This window comes from Heloderma suspectum, chromosome 5, assembly GCF_057233095.1.
Source record: "Heloderma suspectum isolate Gila_16-S chromosome 5, 16-S_ref, whole genome shotgun sequence".
In the NCBI taxonomy this organism is placed as follows: Eukaryota; Metazoa; Chordata; class Lepidosauria; order Squamata; family Helodermatidae; genus Heloderma; species Heloderma suspectum.
Window position 1 is genome coordinate 59,994,955 of NC_139462.1, and position 19,932 is coordinate 60,014,886.

At 44.1% G+C, this 19,932-nt stretch overlaps 1 protein-coding gene across 13 annotated transcripts in view; it reads left to right on the forward strand.

Moving 5' to 3' along the window:
• Nucleotides 1-19,578, forward strand: part of NOAZFP (nucleolar atypical zinc finger) — a 30,644-nt gene extending 11,066 nt beyond the window's left edge. For 8 of the 13 annotated variants that reach the window (XM_084856135.1, XM_084856133.1, XM_084856132.1 and 5 more), the window contains 5 exons: nt 1,022-1,148; nt 1,498-1,602; nt 3,270-3,316; nt 5,435-5,552; nt 8,492-9,603. In XM_084856135.1, the coding sequence (XP_084712261.1) occupies nt 1,022-1,148; nt 1,498-1,602; nt 3,270-3,316; nt 5,435-5,552; nt 8,492-8,766 (672 nt within the window). In that variant the 3' untranslated portion in view covers nt 8,767-9,603. Of the gene's footprint in view, nt 1-1,021; nt 1,149-1,497; nt 1,603-3,269; nt 3,317-5,434; nt 6,011-8,491; nt 9,604-18,723 lie in introns of those variants that run through there. The other 5 variants (XM_084856138.1, XM_084856137.1, XM_084856136.1 and 2 more) reach the window with 2 other exon arrangements.
• The last annotated feature ends 354 nt before the right edge of the window (nt 19,579-19,932 follow it).

The window sequence follows — 19,932 nt, forward strand, 5'->3', positions numbered from 1 at the left end:
TTAAACTAGCTCAACAGCTGTATTTGGTCAGACTAGGGGCAAAATGCTAAGTAGAGGTCTCCTCACCCTCACAGCATAGCCTGCAGTAAGAGAGACCAGCTAGGTTCACACAACACGACAAACGACACTCAAGGTTGAGCATGGGTTGTTGTTGCACCATGGGTTGTTGTATTGTGTGAACCCAGCTGTGCCAACAAACCATGGTTTGTTAACCATGAACAACCCATGAAGAGAACCCACTGCTTGTTGTTGGGTTGTGAACTGTGGGTTGTTTGTGGTTAATAAGCTATGGTTTGTTAGCATGACTGGGTTCACACAACACAACAACCTACCGTTCAACAGCAACCCATGGCTCAACAACAACCGACACGCTACCCATACTCATCCTTGGATGTGGTTGTCATGTGTAAACCCAGCCATTATTGCAGGTCAATAGGTGGGAAAAGACGTAGCTTCCTTGGCCTCATGTAGCGAGGCCTGCAGCCTTGGGTAGACCCTCAGTCCTGTGAGACCCAGAGACTAGGATTTGGGCCTAGAGACCAGGCAAGAAGTTGGAAACTGGCCTATATCAGGCCTGTTCTCACCAAGCTTATGGTCAGTTGGGTTAGGCAGGCAGTATAGGAGGGGCTCATCCATTGGGGAAGGTGACCAGTGAAGTGCAGGACTGTTGGTGAACTTTGGGGTGTTTGGTCCAGGTTGGAGCTGGTTAAGCTCCACCGGATTTTGTTCTGAGCACTTTTTGCTGGTGAGCGGCATGTCCAAAGTGGGGTGTAGGATTCCAAAAAATCAACAGGATTCAATTTCATGTGATTATTTTAGGATTGGAGATTCAGCAGTCTTGCAAAAATGGGCACTGAGAATATGGAACACATTGGGAAACGTTAGGGATGTAGTCCTGTCCCTCAGAATAATTCCAACCAGTTGCTGCTTAGAATGTGCACATAGTCCCCCCATTAAGCAGAATTTCTTTCAACAGAGGTCAGCCAAGGTATGCAGTAATCTGTTCTGTCTTCTTTTGCAGGGGGCTATATGTGATTTCTGTGAAGCTTGGGTTTGCCATGGCAGGAAATGCCTCAGCACCCATGCTTGTATTTGTCCTCTTGCCGACGCAGAATGTATCGAGTGTGAGAGAGGTGTCTGGGATCATGGTGAGTTCCCCCCTGTTTTACTTGCATTTCTTAAAGCTCTGCAAGAGAGCTTTGCTATACATAGCAGCCTGGGCGCAATGAACAGAGACCAAACTGGTCCTCTCAATTCCTTGGGCCCGGACAGAAATAAAGTTGCAATCCTATGCACATTTACCTGGGAGTAAACACCACTGAACACATTGAGACTTACTTCTGAGTAAACTGCAATAGAATTACTCTGCAAATTAAAAATTTGTGTTTTCTTTATGGGCAAGTCAAGTTTTCATAGTGCCTAATCACTTTTTGGTAGGTGCAGAGACTGGTTTTGATTTTTTTAATAAGTTATATTCTTTCTCACTGAATATTATAGGAGGCAGAATATTCAGCTGCTCGTTTTGCCATAATTTCCTCTGTGAAGATGATCAGTTTGAACATCAGGCCAGTTGCCAGGTTCTGGAAGCCGAGACCTTTAAATGTAAGCTATTCCGCTAAAACCTCTTTTATCAAAGGTGAACCAGCTTTAACTGTTTCTGGAATACAGCTCAAGTCCAGAGGGGCAGCCCTGCAGTGAATTTTAGACCTCTAATTCAGTAAGATAACTACTGAAGTTGGTGGCTTATGGAATGGAGCTGGGCTTGAGGGATTGAGAATGGCAGCCTGCCGCCCTCCATCAAAGTTGGCATTTTGCAGAGTGAAATGGAAGATCAGAGGTCCTGTTGTGCTCTCGGCAGTGGGCACAATTTCCTCTTTAACATTTTCAGTGTGTCCTCTGCATTGATAAAAGCCAGCTTTTATACGAGTTTATGGAGGGGGTATAATGAAAAACAGTCATTTGCAGAAAGACCGAGAGGTCTAAGCAGGCAACACAACCTGATGGGATTCAAGGCAGCCAGGCTCCATTAAGAATTGGGAGATTCAAATTTATGTCCAGCTAATGGTAGATTCTGTCATTTCCTCTTCTTGGCTTCCATCTTCAATTTCATTACAGCCAAAGTCAAAAAAGATACAGCTGCACTAATCGAATTCCCAGCGCGTTTCGACACTTGACCTTTATCAAGGGGAAAACTCTTAGAGATTCTTTTGGAGGATTCCCTCTCCCTTACTTCTTTCAAATAAGACTTTTCAGAAGACTGTTTCTTTTTTTACTTTGGTTTCCAGCCTTACAGCTGTTTTTTCTGGTCCCTAGTGGCACAGTTTCATTACAGCCAAGTTGACGCATATGGCCATGACCTTTCTTCAAGTTCTAAAATGTGTAGCTTGTTTATGAACAAAAAAAGTAGGAAGGCAGTAAGAGAAACCAATTAGTGAGATGTGTTTATTAGGATCTAAGTATCCTGTTCAATAGAGTGACCCCATAACCCCACTGTTCTATACAAGAAGCATAGGAAAAGCAAAACTGTAAAACCTCTTGGAGTCTTCGCTGTCGCTTGCCCAATGCATGGCACCTTCCTTGGCCTCTACCTCTTCAGGACATTGCATGGATCCTGGCAGTGTTGTCCAGCATGGGAAGGAAAAAGTTTTTTTTTCTGATGGGGTGCATGCTTTATGTGTCTCAGTTTCTAGTTTCTTTGATAATGGGTCATAGTGGGAAGGCCAGAAAAGACCCCTGCCTGAGAAAGAAGGAGAGCCGCTGCCAATGTATGTGAGCTAGGCTCAGTAAGCCATTTGCATGAATCTCTGTGCAAGGCAGCTCCTTGTACCCATGCCTTCCTCCAGGTTTGGGATCACCAGTATGTGCAGGTACTCCTTGCGCTAGCGCCAGGTTTATCTTAATCAACATGCCTTTTGTGCATCTCTTCTAGTGTTGCCTATGTACTCCCTCCACCTTTTTTTTGTTGTAGTCCAGTCTTACTGCTTTCTCTCGTGGTACAAACCCACAAGGGCTCCCTCAGCTTCCCAAAGGGGGGGGGGTGGGAGTGGGTGGGGGAGAATGTGATCTGGGGACATCATTAAAAATGCCTGTTCACTCTCTTAGGCTGAGGCCAAGTGTTCATTTTCCTTGTGCTTGGAAGAGGCACAGTCAGGAAAAGCCTGAGGCTGTCCATTGAACTGAATAGTTGACCTTTGTTGAGAAGGCAAAAGGAAAAGTGCAAAGCCACAAGATCTCATTATTCAGCCGTGCCTTTTTATCTCGCCTAATAGGTGTTTCCTGTAATCGACTTGGGCAGCATTCATGTCTCCGTTGTAAGGTAAAAGCAAAAATATTTTAAAGGAGATGTATTGACTTTGCTATTCCTATACTTTAAAGCTGCTGGCAGTTCTTGTCATGTCCTTTTCCACAATACATCAAAATTCTCTTCTGATTTTTCCACAGAAGCTATCTGTGTGCTGTTCCTATCACACTTTGATTAATGTAACTTCCGCGCTGTGTTCCTAGATGCTTAACATTCTTTCCCTCCAGTCCTTCTCAACCACAGCAGCTAAAATGCCTTCCTTGCTCATTGTTCCAGCCACAGCGCTGCTGCTGCTGCTGTCTTTTCCCTCTGCTGGTTTCCTTTTTATTCAAACGGCAAAATATTTCATCTTTGCCTGGATATTTCCAGCACCAGTCGGCTTCCACCTGCATTGCTGAGATCATACCTCATTATGCAGCACTGTCTCTGTTTCTGCAGGCATTATCTTGCACATGGTTCTGATAAAGGATTTATTCCCTCCATCCCTGTTCTATCAGTCAGCCAAATCATATAATGGGCCAGTTTGCAGATTAACCTACCATTTGCTGGCATGTGTACTGCATGCGAGCCGTTTCCGGTTTGCATAATGAACCTACAAATGCATCGTTCGTAGCTTGTTAGCATGACATCCGAATTCAGACACTCTGGATTGTTTATATATTAAACAACCCAGAGTTAACCTTTGATTTGTTGTTAGGATTGTGCTGTGGGATACAGTGGGGATCCTCTGTTTGTGTGCATGCACACATATACAGGTACCCTTGATATGAAGGTGTCAAGGATTCCTACTTACCCTAGCAGTTGCTCACACCTCGGCTGTAGTTGGGCCCTTGTGCAAAAGCATCTAATGCACACATGCACATGTGACTGGGTTGCATCATCACAGAGTGGTTAACAAGCTAAGGTGTTTTGTTAACCACCTTGTGCATGCCACCTTGTGCATAATTACCCTTGCCAGCACAGCTTCTTGTGATGTCCAAACCTGGCGAGAGTGGGTGGTTGGGGTGGTTAACAAACCACCCAGCAACCCTAAAAACAGGCCATGGATTCTGGTTGGGTTGTTAACCACCCACCCTCACCAGGTTCAGATGTCACAACAGGCTGCTCCGACAAGGGTAATTCTCACTGGCACGCAACTGGAAGGGGCAGGGTGGTTATCAAGCTACTGTGGCTTATTAACCACCTGGCCATCATGTGACCAGGTCAGTCACTCCCTATTTACTGATTTATGCAGAGTCTTTCATAGCCAGCTACACTAGAATTTTTTTTAACTCAATTGTCAATACTCTAGAGGCAGAATTATTCTCTCCCTTAATATCATTAACTGTCTTGAAACGCCTTTGGTGCAAACTGCAGGATATATGCGGTTATTTTAGGGGTGGGGGAGGCAAGTATGCAGGGACATGATAGAGGTCTATAAGATTATGCCTGGTGCAGGGAAAGTGACAGAGAGTAGTTTTTCTCCTTTTCTCATAATAACTGGAGTCCCATCCAATAAAGCTGAATGGTGGGAGGTTCAGGACAAACCAAAGAAAGTACATCTTGACCCAGTTAAACTGTGCAATATGTATAGTTTAAATTACTTTAATTTTGTAAATGGGTTTTATTATGGGTTTTATTGTATTTGTTTTTATTAAGTATGTTGCCCTGAGAGCTTTGGCCATAGGCTGATTCACAAATTAAATAAACAAACAAATACACTATGGATTTGGCTTGCTCAGGATGTGGTGATGGCTGCCAACATGACGAGCTGTAAAAGAGGATTAGGCAAATTCACGGAGGACAAGGATACCAGAAGCACCTAGTCATCACAGCTCTATGTTGTTTCTGATCCTGGAGGTAGCAATCGTCTGAATAACACTTCAGATGCGTTGAACTGGGGAATAACTGTAGGAGTGGGATATTGTCATCACCTCCTGCCTGTGGGCTTCCTGTGGAAGCAGAATACTGGACTAGAGAGGCCTTTGGTCTGATCTGGCAAGGCTCTTGCATTCTGACATTTGCTAGATGGGTAGTGTATGTATCCTGTCATCGCTCATCTTGGGCAGTTGGTCATGTTTTCTGATCTTTTTCTGGCTGCAGTGTATTCCCTTCTGATTAAAACAGTGTGCATCTCCCTTTTCTACCCTGCAGGCCTGCTTCTGTGATGATCACACACGGAGCAAGGTTTTCAAACATGAAAAGGGAAGGGAGCCTCCCTGCCCTAAGTGTGGGCATGAAACACAGGAGACCAAGGACCTGAGCATGTCCAGTAAGTTTGTCCTCCAAAGGCCTGCTCTAACCCATGGACTGGGAGCAGGGCTGGCATCAGGGGTGGGAGTGGTTGGGTACCTGCCGAGGGCCCTCGACAAGAATCCCTGGACTTGCTCCTCCTCCTCTCCATTGCATCCTGCTTGTTCATCCACTTCTCGCTCTGGCCCAGACAACAGTGGTAGTGGGAAGAAGCCTCAGCAGATGGCACTGCCTGCATGCTTATTAGTTCTCTGCCTGGCAAGCAAGCAGATGGTAACAGTGGTGAGGAGGAGGAGGTGGCAATACCAGCGAGAAAGTAGACTTACTGAGAAAGAGTGGCTCCAAAACCTGGAGCTGGCACTGGCTGGAAGGTTCATGTTGGCATGGACACTTGGTTAAGAAAGCAGAGCGTGTGGCACAGAGCATAGTCAGTGGGTTGGAAATGCTCTCATGACCTTAAGATCAGCCTTCCTTAATCTGGTGCTCCCAAGATGTGTTGGACTGCAACGCCTGTCATTCCCAGCCAGCAATGGCCATCTGGTGGGTACCAGATGAAAGACAGCTGCCTTAAAACAGTGGTTTTCAAACTTCCTACCTATCGGGAATCTTTCTCAGATCGACTTCCCTGCTGAGAAGCCTACTGCAATGGGCCAGCTCTCCTCAAACTGAGTGAAGATAAAAAACAGGACTATTATAATGCCAGGATGAAAACTCTGTCAAAACATGAGAACTGCTGGAATGTTTATTTCAAAGTCTTAACTTCAAATGCCTCTAATACTGTTTTTGAAAGGTAAAGGTAAAGATAAAGGTGTCCCCAACCAGTCGTGTCCGACTCTAGGGCGCGGTGCTCATCCCCGTTTCTAAGCCGAAGAGCCAGCGCTGTCCGAAGACGCTTCCGTGGTCATGTGGCCGGCATGACTGAACACCGAGGTGCACGGAACGCCGCTCTGTGTAAAATAAGAGTTTTGTGGAACTTCAATCTATCTTTAAAAAAACTCAAGAATCCTAAACTAATGCTCACTATCCGCAAGACAGGAGCAATAGTTTTGACCTAATCTGACCTCTCTCCTTCCATAACACTTTGGTTTGATATTGCAAAGGATTCTGGGGCATGTTTTAGTGAATGCACCTGGTTCATGTGGAGCACTGGCAAGACCTGTTGGGCTTCACTGTTACCCTGCTTGAGCTGGGAATGTGACTTTCAAAACGCTGAATGCCCCAGCAAATGCAAGGGAAGCTCAGTGGTGGACAAGCTGCCATTATCAACATGCCAGATGGCATGCTGAGTTGCTCATCCCTGACCTGGCACTACAGGAGTGCTGGAGATATCAAGCTAAAAACAGAAGAGTTCTCCAGACAGTCTGCAAACCCCTGTCTTAATGTCTGAGCGGGAATCGTATGGCTTTTGTATTGGGCATGGTATGCCTTGTATTGGGCATCGTATGTGTGGTTTACTGGTTTGCCATTATGAGGTGCTAGGCATAGCTGCCTTTTTACTGGTGTAATGCAGACTGCAGCTCCCTCCTTGCCCCAATATGCAGCCCTCATTACATATCCATGGCTTCCATGGACAAGCTTTCAGTGCGGCCAGGCGGTCATATTCTGCAAGGAGCTCTTGGATCTTGCAAGTGCGAGTTTTCACCCAAAGAACCAGGTCCTGTAGCCAAGTTGAAGCTGATACAGCCACCATGGGAATGCCCAGTTAGCATGTTGAGCTGCTCATCCCTGATTTGTCATGCCAGAATATTGGAATGCTAGATCTACCAAGCTAAAAACTGAAGAAAAACTTACATGGCTATGTAAAGTACATTACTGTTGTGACGTGCATTTCACCACTCTTTTTAATGAACTCCAAAGATTAATTTGGTGATGACTATGTCCAATTCTGCTTTTCTGGACATTTCTCCCCATTTCATAATCGTATGAAATTTTGTAAGTGATAGGACAGCTTTTGATTGGATTCAGATGAACCCATCAGATTTGGAGCAGCCTATTTTTGTTCAGGAAGGGCTGCTGTGGGTTGGGTCCGATGTTAGTCTAACTTAAGTCCCAGCCACTTTAATGGGTCTAATCTAAGTAGTACTAACATTGGATACAACTCCATAGGTCTCCGTGATGCCAGATCCTTCAGACTTAACTGCACATGTGTGTGTGTGGGGGGGGGCAATTGAAGCTTCTTAGCAACCTGGGAATCCATTCTGAAGTACCCGCGCCCTGCCTCTGGTAAGTAGTGTGACTCGATGAGGATGAACCCATGTAGGTCAGGCTGGGAGCAGCCTGCAGAGAAGCCCCTGTGCTAACTGCAGGAAGTTCATGGGCAAGTTTCACCCTCTCCCCTCCACAGCTAACTAGGAATTTTTTTTTTTTAAAGAAACCAGTTGCTGTCATTGAAATTTGGCAGCAAACCACTGCATAGCACTCAGTAGTGTTGAAAGGGTTAAATTTAACTTGTTTGCAAGCTAGATTTGTTTATTTCATTTGACCCTTTTAACTCTCCATAGCCACTACGGAGTGTCATTTTGTTTGTTAAAAACCCTTTTTTAATGTGGGTGGAAGCAGGGAGCCAAATGCAGCCCACAGGCCATGTGTTGCCCACCCTTGCCCTATGCCTTACTTCCTCGGGACAACTCTGGAGTCTACTGGACTAAGTAATTCAGAACCGATACTTAAAAAGAGAGAGAGCGAGTATTGATATTGGATCTCTTCTGGCATCTACTGAATTAATCTATTTCTTTTGGATTTACACTCATAACTTTGTATGACAGCTACAAATTGTGATCTACATTTAGAATATTTGTTGGCGCAACCATCAAAATTAGATATGTAGAAACAGTTTTATGAGCTTGTCATCATTTTGTATGGGGTATTTAACACCCACCTTCCTTGATACAGAGTAAAAGTTGTGAAAAAGACAATATGTCAGCATGAGAACTTCTGTATCTTTTTTCCTTTCTCCAGCGCGCTCTCTGAGGTTTGGCCGTCAGACGGGAGGTGATGAAGCAGATGGCGCTTCTGGCTATGATGCTTATTGGAAGAACCTTTCAGCTGGCAAAGATACAGGTGACCGCGATGAAGAATACGATGAATATGAAGCAGAGGATGATGAAGAAGAGGATGACAACGAGGAAGGAGGGAAGGATTCGGAAACAGAGACAGCTGATGTGTTCAGTAACTTGAATTTAGGAAGGACCTACGCTAGTGGCTATGCACACTACGAGGAGGCCGCTGACTAAGGCTGCAGCCCTAAACACAGTTAATGGAAGTAAGTCCCCTTGAGCATAGTGGTGCTTAACTTCCCAGTAAACATGCTCAGGAGCTGACTGTAAGCCATGCTTATGGTGGAACTAGCATTTGAGAGGAACTCTGTGTGTGCTTAGTGAATGTTATGTTTCGCACTGGAATAACTCAACAAGGCTTTCAAGTAGCAAAGCTTATTAGAAATCAAAGGGAATGGAACAGTTGCAGGAGATCAAGAAAAGATATGTAAAGATATTAGAAAGTTTGGAGAGTAAAATGGCTGTGGGCTAACATTGGTCCAGGGAATTTAATGCTCCCTCCACAGCATGAGTCAGAAGTGTGAGGAGAATATGGCCATTTTTCTTTCCATGTGTTCATCAGAAATGAAGTTATTTCTCTTGAATATTTTGATGGTGGGTTGTGTCATCATGTTTCATAAATTATAGAAGTATTGGTGGCAATGGGACATCTACTATTTTTATATATTGAAAGCTATCTCCTGTGAAAACTAGATCTCTTTTTCATAAGTATTGATCCAGCTTGAGCACTTTGGGGAAATGCTTTTGCTACAAGCAGTTGTACTAAAAAAAAAAAAAAAAATTGAAATTAAATGTACTTTGACATTTTGTGTAAGCAAGACTGATCAATATATTCTCTTACAACACACTTCTGGAGCATTATCAGTTCGTGCCTTTTTGAATGCTATACAGTAGTTGTAGAGTTCACAACCAGTTGCAGAGTGACTGAAATAAATTTTTGATCTTCTATTTGTCACCATAAAAATATCACTGCACGCTCCTTACCTGAATAAAGTCCGTAGCGCTCTTCAATCCTGAATCCTTGTGTTTTGCTGTTGGGGGTAGGGCAGTATCAATGGATACACGGTCAGAGAAGTCAGTGGAAATAAGGGGCACAAACCAGCAGAATATCTCCCTACAAAGAGCTCCTGAAATAAGTGAGATTGAGAGTTCTGGAGAGTCTACTGGGACATGACCCTGAACAAAGAGCAAGCTGTATGTGTGCTTAAGATGAGTCCCCAGCATCACGTGGCATGCAACGTCCCCATGGGGGGTACCACACAAACGGACTTGGCTGGGAGGACCTCCTCCTCCCAGTGCTGGGCGAGTCCCCTGCAACTTGCCCTGCCCCACCGCTGTTATCTCCAGTCTGAAATTGTAGATAACAATGGGGATTCCTCATTTGGAGGCCAAGCCCCGCCCCCTGGAGGAATCCAAGGAGGTTTTGTGAGCTGGAGACTTCCCATCCCTGGTTTAAGTCATACCCATTCCTTTCTTGTACACATTGACAACTTTTTGCCAGGTATGCATAGCTGTTAGTATTATTTCCTCCAAATAATGTTTTTGCCCTTCCCAAAGGAGCTCCAGGTAGCCTATATGTACCTATAGTCTCATACCAAGCTGATAGATAATTGCCTGGCCCAAGTTCACACAGCTTTGTGACTAAGTGGATTTGAACCTTGGGCTCCCCAGACTGAGTCTGACAATTGTTGTTCAGTCGTGTCCGACTCTTCGTGACCCCATGGACCATAGCACGCCAGGCCTTCCTGTCCTGCGCTCTCTCCCGGAGTGCGCTCAAGTTCATATTCATTGCATCGGTGATGCTATCTAGCCATCTCATCCTCTGCCGTCCCCTTCTCCTTTTGCCTTCAGTCTTTCCCAGCATCAGGGTCTTTTCCAGAGAGTTTTCTCTTCGCATTAGGTGGCCAAAATATTTGAGCTTCAGCTTCAGTATCTGTCCTTCCAATGAGCACTCGGGGTTGATTTCCTTTAGGATGGACTGATTTGACCTCCTTGCAGTCCAGGGGACTCGTAAGAGTCTTCTCCAGCACCACAGTTCGAAAGCATCAATTCTTCGGCGCTCAGCCTTCCTTATAGTCCAGCTCTCACAGCCATACATTACTACTGGGAAAACCATCGCTTTGATTAGACGGACCTTTGTCAGCAAGGTGATGTCTCTGCTTCTTACTATGCTGTCTAGGTTTGCCATAGCTTTCCTCCCAAGGAGCAAGCGTCTTTTAATTTCATGGCTACAGTCACCGTCTGCGGTGATCTTGGAGCCCAAGAAAGTAAAATCTGTCACTGCTTCCATTTCTTCCCCTTCTATATGCCAGGAAGTGATAGGGCCAGATGCCATGATCTTAGTTTTTTTAATGTTGAGTTTCAAACCAGCTTTTGCACTCTCCACTTTCACCCTCAACAAGAGGCTCTTGAGATCCTCTTCGCTTTCTGCCATTAGGGTGGTATCGTCTGCATATCGGAGGTTGTTGATAATTCTCCCAGCAATCTTAATTCCGACCTCTGATTCATCCAACCCGGCATTTCTCATGATGTACTCTGCATATAAGTTAAATAAGCAGGGTGACAATATGCAGCCTTGTCGTACTCCTTTCCCAATTTGGAACCACTCGGTTGTTCCATGTCTGGTTCTTACTGTTGCTTCTTGACCCTCGTACAGGTTTCTCAGGAGACAGGTAAGGTGGTCTGGTACTCCCATCACTTTAAGAATTTGCCACAGTTTGTTGTGATCCACACAATCAAAGGCTTTAGCGTAGTCAATGAAGCAGAAATAGACGTTTTTCTGGAATTCTCTTGCTTTCTCCATGATGCAGCGAATGTTGGCGATTTGATCTCTAGTTCCTCTGCCTCTTCGAAACCCAGCTTGTACTTCCGGTAGTTCTCGGTTCGCATACTGCTGAAGCCTAGCTTGTAGGATTTTGAGCATCACCTTGCTGGCATGTGAAACGAGCGCAATTGTGCGGTAGTTTGAACACTCTTTGGTGTTGCCCTTCTTTGGAATTGGAATGTAAACTGACCTTTTCCAGTCTTGCGGCCATTGTTGAGTGTTCCAAATTTGTTGGCATATTGAATGCAGCTCTTTACCAGCATCATCTTTTAGGATTTTAAATAGCTCAGCTGGAAGACTGTCATCTCCGCTAGCTTTGTTGTTACTAATGCTTCCTAAGGCCCACTTGACTTCACTCTCGAGGATGTCTGGCTCCAGTTCAGTGACCGCACTATCATGGCTATCAGGGACATTCAGATCTTTCCTGTATAGTTCTTCTGTGTATTCTTTCCACCTCTTCTTAATCTCATCTGCATCTGTTAAGTCCCTGCCTTCTTTGTCCTTTATCATGCCTGTCTTTGCACAAAACGTTCCCTTGAGATCTCCGATTTTCTTGAAGAGATCTCTAGTCTTTCCCATTCTGTTGTTTTCCTCGATTTCTTTGCATTGTTCATTTAAGAAGGCCTTCTTGTCTCTCCTTGCGATTCTCTGGAACTCTGCATTCAGTTGGGTATATCTTCCCCTTTCTCCCTTGCTTTTCGCTTCCCTTCTTTCCTCAGCTACTTGTAAAGCCTCATCAGACAGCCACTTGGCTTTCTTGCATTTCTTTTTCTTTGGCATGGATTTCGTTGCTGCCTCCTGAACAATGTTACGGACCTCCGTCCATAGTTCCTCAGGCATTCTGTCTATCAGGTCTAATCCCTGAAATCTATTCCTCACCTCCACTGTATATTCATAAGGGATATGATTGAGGTCATACCTGAATGGTTTAGTGGTTTTCCCTACGTTCTTCAATTTCAGCCGAAATTTTGCAACAAGAAGCTCACGATCTGAGCCACAGTCAGCTCCAGGTCTTGTTTTTACTGACTGTATAGAGCTTCTCCATCTTTGGCTGCAAAGGACATAATCAATCTGATTTCGATATTGACCATCTGGTGATGTCCATGTGTAGAGTCGTCTCTTGTGCTGTTGGAAAAGAGTGTTTGCTATGATCAGTGTGTTCTCTTGGCAAAACTCTATTAGCTTTTGTCCTGCTTCATTTTGTACACCAAGGCCATGCCTGCCTGTTATCCTGGTGATTTCTTGACTTCCTACTTTAGCATTCCAATCCCCTATGATGAAGAGGACATCTTTTTTTGGTGTTAGTTCTAGAAGGTGTTGTAGGTCTTCATAGAACCGATCAACTTCAGCTTCTTCGGCCTCAGTGGTTGGGGCATAGACTTGAATTACTGTGATGTTGAATGGTTTGCCTTGGATTCATACTGAGATCATTCTATCATTTTTAAGATTGTACCCCAGTACTGCTTTTCCCACCCTTTTGTTGACTATGAGTGCTACTCCATTTCTTCTCAGGGATTCTTGCCCACAATAGTAGATATGATGGTCACCTGAATTAAATTCACCCATGCCTGTCCATTTTAGTTCACTGATTCCCAAGATGTCCATGTTCAATCTTGCCATCTCATGTTTGACCACCTCCAGCTTACCTTGATTCATTGATCTGACATTCCAGGTTCCTAAACAATATTGTTCTTTACAGCATCGGATTTTCTTTTCACCACCAGACACATCCACAGCTGAGTGTCCTTTCGGCTTTGGCCCAGCCGCTTCACTCTTTCTGGCGCTACTTGGAAATACCCTCTGCTCTTCCCCAGTAGTATATTGGACACCTTCCGACCTGAGGGGCTCATCTTCCGGCGTCGTCTCTTTTAGCCTTGTGATACGTTCCATGGGGTTTTCTTGGCAAGAATACTGGAGTGGATTGCCATTTCCTTCTCCAGTGGACCACATTTTGTCAGAACTCTCTGTCATGACCTGTCCGTCTTGGGTGGCCCTGCACGGCATAGCTTACGGCTTCACTGAGTTACGCAAGCCCCTTCGCCACAACAAGGCAGTGATCCATGAAGGGGTCTGACAATTAACCAATGCAATTAACCACTGAGTGTATCTGTTTAAAATGGGAGAGTGTTACATGTATTTAAGAATAAGGCAAACCAGGTTTATCTCAATATGGGTTGAACGTGCTCTTTCTGGCATGCTTGCTTCCTTGTTTCCTTGATCTGCTCTACTCCATTAAAGCAACGGCAAGGAATTATACATAATTGCCCTCTGCACAAACAATAGCTGATGAAAGCTTAACCAGGGTTTCAAAGAGGGCTCCTTCCCTGCCCTATCTGGAGATGCCAGGAATTGAACCTTAGACCTTTTGCACAGGAATGCATGCAGTCTGCTATGGTGTTAAGGCCCTTCCCTTCTGGTATCTTGCATTTAGTTTTGATCACAGGGTTCAGTAAACCGAAGCAGTCTCAATTAAAAACAGTGATCAGTTGTGCAAATGAATAAGACTGTCTATCTAAGCCGCAAAAGTTATATCAAGTGTAGATTTCTATTGCCTTGATCCCACTGCATTTCTTTCCTGCAAATGTGGATGAATTCTGGGCTGAACACGGGAGAAACAGTCCATACATTACATAGGAGCAATTTGGTTTATGGAAACTCTACATTATATCATACCTTCCTATCTTCACCTAGAGTTTGTTTCATTTTAATGTAAAATTTAATTTGTATCCTGCCTTGAGTGCCATTTTTGATAGAAAAGCAGGGTACAAATTATATTTAAAAAGGGAGCAGATCTGGGGCGAGAGGCTATAATTCAGAAAAGAACTCTTGTAGAATAGGGAAGGCTAACTATGTTTATTTGAGAAAGGCTTCCACTAAAGACTTGGACAATTCCTTACTGTAAACCATGGTGCATTGTGTGTTTATTAAAATGGCCATATAAGGCAATTGGGGACAGTAACTGTTGGTTTTATTTATTCATTAAGAAAGCAACAAGGGGATGGAGGGACTGCTAAATATTTTAACACACAAGTCCAATGTCTTGACTTCTTTTGTTTTGATTCACAAGGAAAATATTCTTCGCTTCCTTGGAGCCAGGCTGATCCAATATGAAGAGTAGAATGTTCTCACCCCACCACTTGGGAAGTCCTATGGCACAAACACTATGATGTTTGATGATGCTTTAGGAGTACAACAGCCTTCCCCAGCCTGGTGCCCTCCAAATGTTTTGGACTACAAGTCCCAGGATGACTGATTATTGACCATGCTGGCTGGGGCTGATGGGAATTGAAGTCCAGAACATCTGGAGGGCACCAGCTTGGGGAAGGCTGGTGTACAACAATGCACTGGATAGGAAATTGATTTGCATAACACATGGTGGTTCTAGGTCAGGGTGGGGACCTTCCAGATGTTGGACTCCCAACTTCCATTAGTCCCAGCCTGCATAACTAATAGTCAGTGAAGATGGAGCCCACTGACATCTGGAGGGCCACAGGTTCCCACCACTGTTCTACATAATTGGTCTGGCTTTCAATATGATCTCTTGACTGTCATCTTCCTTTCCTCCTTGTCTGAGATTAATATATTTTCCTTCTGGACCCTCAGAAAAAAACAAAGGAAGAGTGGACTCAGGCAAAAGAAGGCAAGAACTGAGGGATAAATATCATGTGCAAATTAGGCCCCATTGATTTAAAGTACTGATGGGCTAACCTTTGTAGCATAGGATGACAAAAGCAGATCTTGCTTACTATTCAGGAAAGGTGCAAAAGTGAGAGAGCATCCAAAATGGACCCACAAATGGAAGAGACGTCTCAAGATGCTGGAACAAAGATTTTATTTGTAAAAAAGCCCAAGGCATTTATTACAGGAATTTCTGCAGACGTTTTTACAACCCCTTGAAGAAAGGTTTAAAAATAAAAATAGGCTGAAATGCGTTGGCCTTTTTTACAAATAAAATCTTTGTTCCAGCATGTTGAGACATACTATTCAGTAAAACCACTATACTTAAAAAAAACTTTTACTAGGTACATGTACATTCACATCCAATAATTACTGATTTATCTTTAAAGTGCTAATTAGTTTTAAAGTCTTTTACTGTTACATGTTTTTTCCACTCTATCAGTGGAACTAAATTTCCACTTAATATTCAATACCCAAATATTCCAGTTATGAAATCCGTTTTTGTCATTGGTTGTGTCAGGGGCTGCTGATAATAAAAGAACGTAATCATCCCAATCAGTGTAAAATATTGTTGCATTTTTTTCTGAGATAGTCTTGCATTGATGACCTCTCTGTAGAATAAATCCTTCTTAGCTGTTTGTAGAGCAAGATAGGAGCACAAACAAAATGAGCTGAAGCCATAGCTCAACACATCCTATTTATAGGCTGCATCAGGAAGTGAAAGTGCAAATTTAAGGCGGTTACAAAAGTCTCCGCTCAATATCTAAGCAATAACTTGCTCGCTCTTTTTTTTGGGGGGGGGGTTGAGTATGGAATATTGACGATAGCAACAGTACAAATATTAAGGGGAAACAAACTTAAGATCCTTTGAATTGTTGCTATAGTAATGATTGGAGAGAGTACTTTATAAATAAAAGGGTACTCTGTGAACACTGATGGAGCGGGAAATCTTTGTAACTTGTATGTTTTCCTTAAAATTGTGACAAAACAAATAGTAAAGACAGGGCCAGCCCTACCATTAGGCAATGTGTGGCAACTGCTTCAGGTAGCAGATGCAGGGAGGTGGCAACAGCAGCTCCCCAGCTGTTCCTCCTGAGTCCCCCAGCCATTCCCATCTTTTGGAGGGTAGAACTGCAGATTCTACCAGGCCTGTTCTGGTGACACTAAACTAGCTTGCTGCCTTAGGTGTCATGGAGGATACTATCCCGTTAACTGGAAGTCCATTTGGCTTCTGTATGAGGAATAGAGAGGGGGCACCATCTTGTCCCAGAATTATGGAAGTTGCAGACCAACCCATCTGGAGGACTCCAGGTTGGGGAAAGCTGATGTAGATCAACAACCTGATGTGGCAAGGGGTCGTTTCAAAGAACTGTGAGTGGAAGGGACAAAGCTGTTAGAAGTAGTTTGTACATGTTTGTGGTGCTATAACACAAGTTCTGAAATAGCTTATTTTATATTGTTACCATTTATATGCCACCTTATTTGCTAAAAAGCCATCAAGGCAGTGTGCAATAGTACAAAACAATAAAACAATTTTAAAAAACCCAGTAAAATGTTAAAACGACATAATTTGACAGGCAAAATTAAAAAGCTGTCTTCACACCCTTTCTAAAAGCCAGGAGGGTATTAGTTCCTATGCTTCTGAATAGTTCTCACACTTCTGCTTGTGCAAGAGGTTGCGCCAGCTCTTCCAGAACCTGTTGTGCAAGGAAGAACATCTTTAGGTTTCATTTCACTTTTCTAAAGCAACATTTGAGTGACAAGCGCAATGCCAGCATTCCTTCTACATGTGTAAAGACACTTTGGATCTAACTTTGACTTTAGTCAGATAAGAATGCTCCAGAAAGTTCTCACAGCACAGGATACTAGTAGCATTATGTTCCTTAACCCTTGCTTCTTGTTTCTGGCTGTTTTTAAAGAAGGGAGGGACAGAGAGAGAGATTGCTGGGTGGTTTGCTGTAGATTGGTGTTTCCACTTCACAATTACTCAACAACAGCAACTAAAAAAAGGATTTTCCCTGCTAAATTAGGCTATTTACCATTATAATTCTTGATCCAAAACATCTGGAGATCTACTTTCTGCCCACCCCTCCTCTAAACCACTGCATTGCTCCAGGTTTCTCCCCAACTCACTCGTTTGCATTATGACCCGGCTCTACTTAACAGCCATTTATTCTCCCACTGCCTCCCACTGTCCCATGGAAGACTCATAGCCTATTAAGTAGAAAAGAAGAGCTGTGCTGGATCAGACCAAAGGCCTATCTAGTCCAGCATTCTGTTCCCACAAGTGACCACCAGATGCCCATAGAAAACCCACAAGCAGGACATGAGTGCAGTAGCATCTCCTGCAGATGTTCCCCAGCAACTGCTACACAGAGGCATCCTGCTGCCAGTACTGGAGGCAATATTATATAGCTGTGACTAGTAGCCACTGATAGCCTATTAGTGAACTTATTTGTAGTATTTGTTATCACTGCAGCTGGTGGCCAATTATTCATCCGTAGAATTAACTGCACTGATGGGGCTGGGGAGGGGGAATATTTTTTGTCCATTTCTTGGGTGAAATGGTAAATGCCTCACCCTTTTAACCTCTTTCCAATATGCTTTATTATCAGTGGTGTAGTGGTGGCGGGTTGCGCGGGGGCTTTGCTCAGGCACTTATTTTGAAATCACCTCCCAGCCGGGTTGCAATCTGCTAGAGAAGGAGGAGGGAGCAGAGGGAGTGCGGGCGGCTGCCTCTTGGCTGCTGGCCAGACCGAGGGAGTGAGAGAGGGAGCCTGAGGGAGCTCTGCAGCCTCCTCTGGCCCCCCTTCTCCTCCTCAGCTCTTGGCTTCTCCACCCGTCCCTGCTCTGTGCCTGCGCGCCCTCCGCTGCCCTTGTCTCCTGCAGCACTGGCCACCCGTTCAGGGCTGCTGCTTCTGCTGGCCACAGCAGCAGCAGCAGCAGCAGCAGCAGGGGTGGGGGGGCTCTGCCACCACCATTATTTACTTACGGGGCAGGGCAGGTGGCTGGTTTGTGCCAGTTTTTAGGATTTATCACACAATCCTATGCATGTTTCCTCAGAAGTCAGTCCCACTATGCTCAGTTGCGAATTGGGCTTTCTCCCAGGTAAGTGTGCACAGGACTGCAGCCTTCCCTGCCTTCCCAAGATCTCTGTAAATTTAATTTGGAATAAGATTGCACTGTTAATTCTTGAACATTAATTTCTACAGTAAGCACAATTGCTGAATGCAACCTGCTCTGTCAGCTACACTTTTTGGTACAAGGTTGGCATGTATCTGGGCAAACAAAACCTGGTGGAGGGAAGGGAAACAGAAAAAAAAATCAGCTGGGGGGAGAGGAGAAAGAAGGTGTGTGTGTGTGTGTGTGTGTGGTTCAATCCAGCTGGGTGTGTGGACCTTTCTGTTGTGGGATGGGAGAGATATAATGAAGGAGCTTAGGAAAGGCTAATGGGGAATGATGGGGTGCCAAGGGAATGTGCAAGGGGGCTGTTTAAATGAGAAGGGATCTGTCCATGAGGGCTGAGTTGAGAGGGTGAAGCTTCCATAGAGTATCATATTTTGAAAACCTAAAATGTTTGTGTTTGAGTGAGTGGGTGAAAAAGATTAACGACCCTGCATTTTTTTTCTCAGACATCCAGTTGAAATACCACTGCCTCATTCTCAGCTGCACTGTGTCTGGATCCCAGTTGAAGGCTGTATATCTTACAAGGTCATACAATCTTAGAAGGGGGCGTGGCTGTGTCTGTCATGAAGGGACCCTGCACCTCTGAATTTGCCACTGCACTACTGTTTATTATCCTATATTCTTTCACCATATCTGTTGCTACTCTTGTGAAGCTTCTCAGCTTATGAAACCTCTCCCAATCAGCAACGGTAGCCACTTAATTTTTACTTTCTTTGCTTATGCTTAGATTTCTTAACATCAGGCATCAGTTTCTTGCAGAAAATGGTAGTTAGCACTTTGCTTTCATGGGGAAATATACCTGAAGATGTACTTGCATTAAGATGCAGGAAACATGCAGGTGAAGTCCTGTTGTCTTTGTTCACTGTAGCTCCATTAAAAAGCTATTGATGTGACTTGGACAAGGAAGCATATTCCCTATGGCCACATGTCCCCATTTCCTAGCATCTTGTTGTTTTTCATTTTTATATGACGCTCTTGTAGTGCATTCTGACAATGGAGGCTGTAGAGTTACCGGCGGGGGGAGAGCAACTAAGCAATAAAGCCTCAGTCTATTTGACACAAAGTTCTTATTGCATGATGTCTGAACACATCTACAATGGTGGATACTGTTTTACAGAGATGTAGGTCAAGCTTTTCAAATGATATTTCCTCTGTCTTCGATATCCAGCAAGCATTTCCAGGAAGCTGCAGAGATTGATACTCTTTCTGCCACCTTATAGTGTCTGGTGGCTTTATCTGCAAGTCCTGAATTTCATATTAAGTTCTTATATAAAAAGGTAAATAAACATGTGTCTATATAGAACTCTGTTTCAGCATGTGCATCGCTCTGGCTTGATCTCAGTGTGGGAGCTAATGCCAATAGGCTTGAAAGGAGGAGGAGGATGCATGGTGGAACATATTTCAAAGGACAGCTGACACATCTCTTAATTATGATATTAGATGCTGAGGTAACTAGAGACTATTAATATTGACATTCATGTTAATCAATAGTAAATCAATTGCAAATTATTTATTTGTGATTCAGCACTTCTTTTTTACAAAATTGTTCAAGCAGCATAGGAGACAAAAGTGACATCTCGTTTAATTTCAATAGCTGGCACTTTCTGCTCTGTAGCGCAGCAAATTGAACTAGGGATAGCCTAAGGAACTACAGC